Source organism: Ptychodera flava, chromosome 5, assembly GCF_041260155.1.
Source record: "Ptychodera flava strain L36383 chromosome 5, AS_Pfla_20210202, whole genome shotgun sequence".
Lineage (NCBI taxonomy): Eukaryota > Metazoa > Hemichordata > Enteropneusta > Ptychoderidae > Ptychodera > Ptychodera flava.
In genome coordinates, this window is record NC_091932.1 from 10,678,564 (window position 1) to 10,689,756 (window position 11,193).

The window sequence follows — 11,193 nt, forward strand, 5'->3', positions numbered from 1 at the left end:
ACATATAACTGTACAAGGTTCTATACGTGCCACAGAGAAGAGGAAAGTTGCATGCAGCATTTGTCTTGAATTTGAAATTTCAGCAGAACGAATACCTATGATGGCACAGTCGATAGCAATACCGAAAGAATGGACGAAGTTCACAGTAAGACCCCCAGTCTTCGGGAATACATCCGATCATAACATGGTATTTTAAACCGTTAGTGTATATATAAACGTGCGCATGGAATTTTCAATAACAAACATTTATGCACCAGATGGCGATTATGAGAGGAAATTTGGCGCAGGAGATTATCTTATATGGACAGATCCGTCAAGTGTGGTTTCTAAAGCCCATGAGATTCAGGAGACTAAAATAACAAGTAAACAATTTTCACAGAACTTGTCACTTCAAATTGAATAAAAAAAAACGCTCCCAAATATGAGTGACATACTTGCACTTCGTTCTTGAAGAATCGTATTTAACCTCGTGACCCTGGTTCGTCTCCTTCAAAGGAAGATTTTATTTGTGTAATTGGCGATTTCTTTTTTAAAAATTACTCGCTGTAGATCTCCCTTGTGGTTTTGCTGGGAAGTCAAATAGCTAATTCAAATTAAATGACATAGGGCAAAAATACAGTCTAAGTAAACTCGATGTATACTGTCTTTGGCAAATATTCTCTCGACAATCATCAGTGATAGATATGATAATAATCGGCTCGTTGCACAGATGAAGTAGTAAGTAAGTTTCAACGGTTGAAAATTAATCATATTCGTAATGGTGAACTTTATTGCTGTATTGACATGAAAAAAACCCCCCAAAAAACAAACACCGTCGAGATCAGAAATACTGACAAGTGTAGCAAGCTTTGTTCTCTGTTTTACACTGTTATGAAAACACAAATAACTGTCTTGTTTCACATAGTTTGCTGCAAAATTATAGATAAAAATAATACTGTAAGTCCTCGTACAGACCGGAGATGTCTTTCTAAAGTGCTGTTTGGTTTCTCATCTTGCTGCTATAGATCAATAGAATTATAATGATATTTCAATCTTTATTCCGTAAGATACAGTTGTTGGCTACTTGTAGTCCTGTAGACGTGTTGTCATCAAGTAGGATGAGACACCAAAAAAATGAATGCTTGTACGGTGAGCTGTTTGATTTCCACTAGTAAGTTAGTATGCGCCTCAAAAGGGAAAGATATAGACTTTTGCTGAAAGTTTCCTAAATCAAACTTTCAACCATTCTCTTATCAAATCAACAACATTTGGGGCCACCGTGCAAAGTTTGGAACTAAATAAATAAATTACCCAATATTTTGCGGTATCTTAAATTTAAAATGGCCGCCATCCCTCCGATTTTGGATTTTCGAAAAAATAAGGCGATGAGAATTTTTCTTTCTCCAAGAGTTTTAAAATGAGCTCCCGCAAGTGGTAGATCAGAAAAGAGTTGTATAAATTTTAGGGCCCGAAAATCTATCCTCGAGGCGCGCTTAGTGAAATTACTGCTGTTTCGGAAGCAAGTCTGAGTATTTGTAGTAAAGCGAATTCAGTTGAAAGGTTAGATGAATTACCCGGGCGCTTAGTGAGTATGCATGCATCCTTTGCTTTATAAATCAAATGACCTAACGGTATTTATCGATCAGTGGGTCGATCAATCAATCAATCAATCAATTGGTCTGTCCGTCTATCTAATATTGTTATCTATTGAACCAATGATAAAGTATAGGCTTGCAATTAAAGGGTGTACTTATAAGTGAACTTTACCACATTTCTTGAATATATGTGACACTTTGTTTACAAAAATAATTATCTAAATTGATAAAATGTGAATTTCGCGATCGATGCGAGAGAAATTTCTCAGTAAATATCAGGCGTTATCTTCCTATACCACATGGAGTGAGTGAATTGTTTTCATTTATTTACTTCATTTAAATTTCAAATTTCATCTTGATGTTCCTTTTTCTGTCACATTCGATTTCACTCCTGTGTTTTAATTTCCAAGTCAAGTCCCCCTCCTCGGTCTCCAACACGGTATCCGAAAATAAGGAATAAGCAGGGATTTAGAGGCTTATGCTCTCCTAATACGGTATTCCCTCATAAAAATTTTCGGCTTTGTGGACAGCGCCACCATCGTCTTTCTTTTTTAAATCCTTGCTGATTTCGGTGTCCGTTGCCTTGGCAGCCACGTCGGTATTGTGTTGCAAACTCTCTGCACGCAGAGGAGTGTAATTGTTCTTGTCGTGCTCTATGATTGGTTGATACGCTCTGTCCAAAGTACCGGCTTGGCTGTGTCCATGTTCGCCTATTTCGGCGTATACAGCTTCTCCGTTATCGTTCGAATTAACTCCGGGTTCTGTTTGACTGCTTGCGTCTCCCTCACTGTCACGTGCATTTTCGATGATACCAACATCGACGTAGGTTTCGTTGGCGAGATGCTGCGCTTTGTAGCGTACTTCTTTGCTCGAACGGCCACGAGCACTTTTCCTGCATTTGAAATCAAAGTAAAGAATGATACGATTAACAAGATTAATCCGAGATGGGCTTGGGGCCGAATTTGACAGAAATTTTAATGTGTAATATTTGGCGCCATTCATCATAATGTATGCATTCTCTAAACGAGGTATCCCTGAATCACGTCTTACAGCCCTGTGTGTCAAGGTAAACACTATCGTTATCATTGAAGCGACAGTAACACACTTCATGGTTCTATGTATCTCCGAGTTAATAACTTTTATCGCGCAAAGAAGACAATATCGGTTATCTGTCATTTCCAAATGTAATTTATAAACACAAGTCATTCATTTATTTCTGTTTCCTTTGCCTATATATCATTGTATACAAAAGACAAATAATACTGTATAGGTATATATGAATGTTTTTTTAATATCAAGGAAACAGATGTTTATTAACAGCAAGAGTATATATTTTTGCAAAAAACTTTCCTTGTAACACAAAAAAGTCAACCAGTACACTGATCGAAGGAAAATTACGATGTTTAACTTGGATAGTGGTATCAGCGCTACCTTATTGTCATCGGTCAGGCAAACTCAACAACCATGAAATCACATTTTACACATTGCGTTTCATGAGATATAATACATCTCAATGCTTACACAATAAAGACTGGCATTCTCCCAAGCTTGGGAGAATGCCAGTCTTTATCTCTACATTTACTTGTTGTATAAAATGGTGGCTAAAACTTCTGACCATGCCAGATAGTCGAATTGCAAAACATTCATACTTGATGTTACTAAGAGAAGATGATAGAGGTAAAATAAACTGGGTAACGCATATTAGAGAAATGCTGAACAGATATGGTTTTGGTCATGCATGGATCAACCAAGGTGTTGGAAACGAGCGTAATTTTATTTTTACTTTACACAAAGAATAAAAGATAGCTGGCAACAAGAATGGTGGGGGAAATGTCCAGCATGAGCCGATTGAATTTACTTTGTCAGATTAAGTTTCGTCCGAATTTTGAAAGTTATATATCAACTGTCACAGTAAATAAACACCGTAAAGCATTATCACAGATACGATGTTCCAGTCACCAGCTTGCTATTGAATCAGGTCGTAGTAGGGGTCTCGATCGCACAGAGCGACTCTGCGAAATTTGTCATGAAGGTCTTGTTGAGGACGAATTTCATTTTCTTTTCGAATGTCCACTCTTTCAAAGTTTGAAAGAGAAGTTTTTGCCATGTTGGGCGAATGAAAATCGAAGACAACAAACTCTCATACGGCTTTTTACTACTAAAGATAGCAAAATTCTTTGTAATTTAGGGAAGTTTATTTATAAAGCATTTGAACTAAGGAAAGAAGCTATGGAAGTGTAAGATCAATACTTTTCTTCTCCTCTTTTCCTTACATTGTAATACATTTATTTGGTGTAATCATGATATGTAATATTTCTTTGTCATATGTTCCAAGCAATGGGCCGGTGGCCTGTAAGCTAATAAAGTATGAACTAGTAATTGGTCAATGCTTACACAATCCATACAGCTTATGAGATTGTGCTATTCCCCCCCCCCCCATGGCTTTTTAAGTGACATCATTGCCACCTCTGTCGTCTTCACCACGCCACACATAGCGTACAAACCCACAAAATGAGCAGTTATGCATGATGTTGTAGTATGCCACAAGGGTGTATAGATTATAATTAAGACATTATAACTTGAAGTAACTGACACTTTAACTGTCGATCAATAGCATCGATGTTTTTCGTTTAATGGAAATCAGGTGACATATCAATTATTACTAATTATTTTTTCAAATATTTCCTCACCTTTTTCTGTAAAGAACTATCATGACAAGTGTTACTGCAACAACTAACAGCACAACTCCAACCACAGCGATGCTGATAAGAACCGTGTCTGTGAGAAGAAAACATGATAGCATGACGTCATGTTCGTATCGGCCATAGTACTGTACATCCCTTTCACACAATCATTTTCTGGTATAGTCAAAGTTAGAGTTGACGTAACATTATCCATTAGTTATGTTTGCAAGGTATGAAAAGACTTCAAAATATGCCCGAAAAAAACAGAAATTTCGTCGTCTTCAGGGGTACGTAATCTAATATTTTACTGCAACATTTTGTTTGCTTGTCACTTCTAACTGGGGTTTTATTAGATGTTACTCGATTAGATTAGCATAAGGATGTAACAAAGAAAGCTGTACACGATTGATATCATACGTACTCGACTCCCATTTATCCGAGAGTTAGATGTGAGAATATAATTGAATCGAACAATTTGTACTGAGATGCACTATTCTCAAATTGGATTTCTGCAAATCAACCTCCCGCAAAGATAAATCATGTCACCAACAATCCAAAGAAATGATATCTGACTATCCTATGGGCATGAGTTCCTAAAGTAGGTACACGTGAACAGTTGAAATAGAAGTAAAAATAGACATTGTAGAGGAACAGGAAAACACTCACTGTTGGAACTTTTTGAATTACTTTTAGGGTCCATAGGATCGTCTGCACCGAAGCCCATCGCAGGGTTCATAAAACCCGTAGCTATCCCGGATTCGCCACCCATATTCATTTCAGAAGTCGTTACCTGCGATTCTGTGTGGAAGTGTACATTCATCTTATGTTAGTTGGTGGAACATCACCAACATAATAGACTATTAATGAAATGACGGTGCTAGGATAGTTTTTGTTGTGTGTTTGTTTCACTTGATGACCTTTTGGAAAGGTAATGTAGGTAAATATGTCAGTAAGTTGTAATTAGACAAACGATGAGGTGAATTGTAACGATATATTACAATCATCGTAAAGATACATTATAATCAATTAAAATAATCACCTTAATATATAATTAGCGGTCGACTGACGGGAATTTAAGACAGAATTCTAGAATTCTTATGATTATGATATGCACTGCAGAAAGGTTTGGAGTACACTAGTATTACACACTCCTGCTATGCGTTCTACAATTTACCGGCAATTTTCCCGCAGATATTACCGTCCTTCTGAATATGACGAGACCGTTATCCATGCTACAAGACGCATTTCAAGATCGTGCGTGGCTATTTAATTGTGTTTGCACGTGATGATAGTTTTCACAACAAAAAGCAGACGATGTGTCATTTTCTGTGTCGCGGTAAAAAATTGGTCGAAATAAAAAAATATCCATGCTAATATATAGACTATGACTTATTTAATGGTGGTTAGCAAATGACCGATAGTGAGGTCGGACGACATTTCGTGCTCTGCCAAAAATATTATTTTAAGCAAAGGAATACATATATATATATATATATATATATATATATATATATATATATATATATATATATATATATATACATATATATACGTTCATACGCTGCACCGATGAACGGCAGCGATTTGACTCGGTAAATTCAGCTACAAATCTCTTTCTACACAGGCATATGCAGACTCTGCAGCCGCGCAGTGTTCGTGTCAGGAAAAAAAAACACGTTGAGAATGCGAATTCATCAGGCTGAGCGTGCTTGGAAAGCAAGTTAATAAGACAGCATGAACAAATTTTCAGACAATTAAAGCGACTTCGATTGAAGGACATGGGAGAAAGCAGTCGATCAGTGAATAGCACACTAGGTGAGCCTACAATTCACAAGGCGGCATTTCTTACTCAACGCAGATCGTGCCAGGAGGGCACTACAGGACAAACACGTCAAATGAATGAAATCACACGAAGAGTAATACCTTTTCTGTCGTTCAGATCCTCTATACATTTTTATAGTAAACAAGATTTCCCCACTGAGTGAAAGATCTTTACGAATTATTATTTCTATACTCTATCATTTTATACTTAGTTAAAGTTTTTATGGTATACAAAATCGGGAAACAAATTAAAATGTATACTGGGTTTATTAATGCCGCTTTTAACAGCAGACTAATAACACCGAGTCAGTTATTACTGTATTCATGTTTTTCTACAGAGATGGTCTAATTTCATATATATTTTATTCTCTTTCATCTTTTTTGTGAAATCCGCTATCGGCAAAATTACATATATTTACTCGCATTTACGGTCAGAATGGTCATGTTTTGCTGACAAATACGAGACCTATAAAAGATAAAGATCATTAGAATGATATTGTAATTGAGAATTTCTTGTAGAGATGGTATTTTATATATTTTATGTTTATTTTGTCCTTAGATTGTAACGTTATTGATTTATCCTCAGATATTGCGGTTGTTGACATCTGAATTTTTTGTCATGGCTGAACCTAATTTTGTCTGTACTACTACTAACATTGTTTACCATACACACAACGCAAGGCTCCGTGATGATTCCTTCAACGTTAACATATTTCAGGTAGGAGGCGAGGAAATAGAAATTGACTTTCTAGAACATAACAATAACAAAATATTTATCGAAAGTTACAGCTATTGTCACTCTAATCACGTTCATGTTGCTTACTTTCACAGCGAGGCTCAATTCCGCTCCATTCGCCATTCGCTTGACACACTCTCCACGGTTGGCCGACCATTTCGTAGCCTTCAGCGCATGCGTAAGTTTTAGTTGCTCCGATTGAGTTGTCAGTAGTCGTCTGATAGCCGTTGATTGGATCACCCGGATCACCGCATGAAATTGGCACATCTGAGGCTTAAAGTGAAACATAGCAAAGCCCGCGTAAAACAATAAGGATACAGTTGCTTCGTTTATTTTTCAAATACACTGTCCGAATGCTGAGATGCATGTTCTCCAGTTAAGTTGAATGTGCTCGAATCTCTTTAGGCCTAAATTGAGGATTTTGAGGCTCTCCTTTGCAATTGATATCGAAATTCTTATATATATACGTTTGTATCACCATGCTAGTTAATCTCTGTTGTATCGTCAACTACAGTCATGTCAATGCTTCATAAATCAGCTATAGGGATGAGACTTGCGCTTGCAGGCCAATGAACAACGATCCCTTCATAACTATTTTTGCCTAATCATTGCTATATATGAGTATTTACGTGACCATGTCACTACTTACTGACACACTTGGGTAGATATCCGGTCCAGCTTCCATCTTCCTGACAGACTCGCAAATCTGGACCTTCGAGTACACCATGATAGCATTCGTATCGTACTTGGCTTCCAAGAGTCCGGTCATTTCCTATTAACTTCCCATCAGCTGGTATTCCCGGATCGCCACAAGCTAAATTTGGAGTGTAATATACATTCTATTAGTATGTAAACATATCAGTTCAAGGCCGTTTCTTTTCTATTCATGTATATCTACAGGCGTTCCACGTTACTTCTTCGGCCATAAGCTGATTATTGAATATCAAATTAGAGTGACGAATGTTTACGCAGTAAGGACGTGAACGAAACGCGTGAGTCCCGGTAAAATTTATCCGATAAAAAAGTTGAAAATTACTATACAACTGATTCATCAAAAACTGGCGATACTACAACTTTAAAATTAATTGGAAATTCGACAGGATGCAAAACCGATGAGGTATGCAAATAATTATATAGTTCAAAAAATATTTGACTTTGTGTGTAGTAGTGAACGCACAGGACAGTGTGGTGTGGATGCTTAGACCAAGCAAGAGCTCTTAGTTAGGGCAATTAAGGTCACCATTTAACTTATCAGCATGCTCTGGGAAAGGGCCAAGAGAAACATAATGTACATAAAACGAAGGGGCTGATTTAACAGCTTCTACTAAAAAAAACAAATTCTGTGACAAAGGAAATAGGAGACTGACACAATGTAAACAGTCAATGTCAGCTATGGTAATCTTTATACGACAACAAACTGAGGACTATGGTTTTAAGACTGTTTTAAAGTACTGTGCCGTTGCAGCTACCACAGAAGCATTTGCTTAACTTGATTTGATGTCTGTGAAAACATGTTAATGTAATATGGCTTTATATATGTATGTGCAGGAAGAAAGGCGATAATCTCCATAAAGCATGGGCAATGTTTAGCCCGAACATTACAATGAAATCATATGTATGACAATTACACTGTTTAGCATTCACTCAGTAATTAACTATAGGGATAAATGAGGCGGTCATTTCGAAAGCCCGAAGAAATTTACAAAAAGCGAAAAGTTAGACCAAACGAAAGGAAAATACTTCCTTAGGGCCCCTCCTAAAACTACTATCTTTTTATGTATACTACATACATAATTAATGCCAAACCTAAAAACAAAACCTAACCCCATTGTAAACCCCTTTAAGGTTACTTTTTATGTACTTTCTCCGAGGAAAGTCTAAAGATAACAGTGATTTCAGGTATGAGGGGGCAAAGAGAAGTCTTGCCGATCACAGACTCAAAATTACCATTGCAGACGACACCAGCGTCTTCTTCGTGAGTACAGTCTCCAGAATATGAACGCCATGGATCGCCTTCACAGTCATTCAGGTGAGGCTCATCCCCAGTACAATGCAGATTACGTAGCCAGATCCATCTAGGCACGGACGACCGTGGTGTCGTGAAGTAGTTGCCATGGTGAACAGTGTGGACACCTGGGAAACCAAGTTGACGACACATCACGCTGCCATCTGCGATGTCAAATCCATGATCGCATATCGTGCCCCAAAATCCGATAGTCCTGTAACGAACTTCAACTCGTCCTTCAAACTTGTTCTGGCCATCCGCAAGTCGTATCCAATGCCCTTGTAGAAATTGCCAAGATAAATGGAAATTTATCAGAATAAAAAGTATGTTTAATTATTTATCATTTTATTTGCCAAAAGTTACTATAGTGTTGAATGAGTATTATTAAATCGATTTTAAGTTAAGTTTTAAGAATAATGGGCAGAGACCAGATCATTGTTATAGATATCATATCAAATGCTGTTCAGCGACGAAGAACAAAAAATGTCCTCGCCTGCCGTTATACTGATATAATTATTTGCTTTAATGCATACATTAATTGATCTCCAGAAAAATCACCACACAACGCACAACGGAAGAATGCGATACCGCGGATCGCATATTGTCGTGGGAAACGTTTGATGAATTTGCTCTATACGTACAATAGGTTAACCCCACTTATTCAATGTCGACTTAGGGTGTATTGAAATATTTGCAAGTGAATGGGATACCCGCATTGAATACCTGAGATTTAATGGCATTCAGAGCTAGGTCACAAAGAGGCCATAAATGCTGTGGCTAACTCAACTGTAGATTCGAGAGAAAACTCGAGGGTCTATGGTCAAACAGTGCAATACTAGTAGTTTACAAACTTCTCCCTTATTGAACGAAATACGGGAAAAGAACAAGAATTTTCTCGATATAGTTTTAACCCCTAGTGTTTCTGAAGGTCAATCCTAAATGGAATAACGGAAACAATTTGACGACTGCTGCAGAAGACCTTGTTTATAAAGAACGAGTCTAGCTCATTTGTTTGCTTTCCTTGGGGTTTGTGATTGTAAGTTGGCTGGCCTTGCCGATGAACCATTTTTACATGTAGGCCTATAGTGGTATGGAAACGACGACCGAATATCTCAACTAGTGAACTGCACCGTTCAATTCGTTGACTGGGCATGTTCTTCACATTTCGCTGCTAACTTACTGCCCATATCGAGATTACTAAGCTCACTTGTACGAGTATATATGACAACTTTCCTGACAAGAACTTTTTGAAGCGTCTTTGTGAAGGCAGAAATCAAGATATACACGAAGTTCAGCTACCACGATGACTTGCTTGCACCACTCCTTCGTTTTGATGGTTTAAAATATAGTGACGTCAAAAACACACAAATCAAGCAACAATCCACTTAGACGGTCTTCTGAGATGTGACTTTAGGCTTCAAAAGATCGCAATTTCCCTGATGATGAGCCCATTCGAGTTTTAGTCGGCTATATTACTCATTTTAAAAAAAATATTTTCTGGTTTGAGCTTCAATCGCGTCGCGCGAAAACGGATTTATGGACCCACACAAAGAAAGTGCAATGACAGGTTGGTCATACAGATTACGCAACAAGTTTGTTCTATCTACGTTGACGTCCTACCTGTCGTCATATGCACAAAAACCAGGCCGATCAAAATCTCGATTCCTAGAAACCAACCCATGACGTCATCGAGTCTGTAAGTATTGATATCCACGCAAACTCCTCGTTGTCACTGTGATATGTCGCTGTGTTTCGAAATAACACCGCGACAGTTGAATGTTTCAGAGCTGACGCAGAGTGTCTCGGCAGCCTATATGTGAAAGCCATTGCTATGTAAATATTCCCATACAATTGGGTTTATGTAATGCCCGGATAGAAATATCACGTGTGAAAGTTGACTCAAGGACATTGACATCCCATTGTTTGTTGGTTCGGTACTTATTTACTTCGTATTTTGATAGTTTCTGTGATACCAATAGACCTTGAAACTATTTCGACAGGTGAAGTTGTTGTGCAATTTGTCTTATCGTTTCATTAGTGTGTGAAATGTACGGGTCAAGCTTTAACGAATTGTGACTGCACATAGAGTGCGCCTCGGGCACAGTCACCTGTGGTACATTCCGCTCTGGGTCTATGCGCCCCATAGACGTGTGTACAGTGTACATATGCCTGAGAAGCAGGCATATGTGCACACGTCTATGGGGCGCATATGCAGAGCGGAATAGACCACAGGTGACTGTGCCTCGGGGATAGATGTTCGGACTCTAAATGCTTTCCAATACTATTCTTGGCTGACGCTTGTGTTGACTTACATGGAAATGGTGGAGCAAATGAAGATTTAACCGGCTTCTCTCCCTTCTTGTGAAAATCTCA

At 38.0% G+C, this 11,193-nt stretch overlaps 1 protein-coding gene across 1 annotated transcript; it reads right to left on the minus strand.

The window, feature by feature from the left end:
• Positions 1-746: 746 nt before the first annotated feature.
• LOC139132983 (uncharacterized) lies at positions 747-10,655 on the minus strand. Its single transcript, XM_070699327.1, has 7 exons — positions 10,441-10,655; positions 8,763-9,098; positions 7,465-7,629; positions 6,903-7,088; positions 4,925-5,056; positions 4,265-4,352; positions 747-2,466 (listed from the first exon to the last, which is right to left on the minus strand). Exons 1-7 carry the CDS (start codon positions 10,499-10,501, stop codon positions 2,061-2,063), a joined length of 1,374 nt encoding a protein of 457 aa, XP_070555428.1. The 5' UTR covers positions 10,502-10,655; the 3' UTR covers positions 747-2,060.
• Positions 10,656-11,193: the final 538 nt, after the last annotated feature.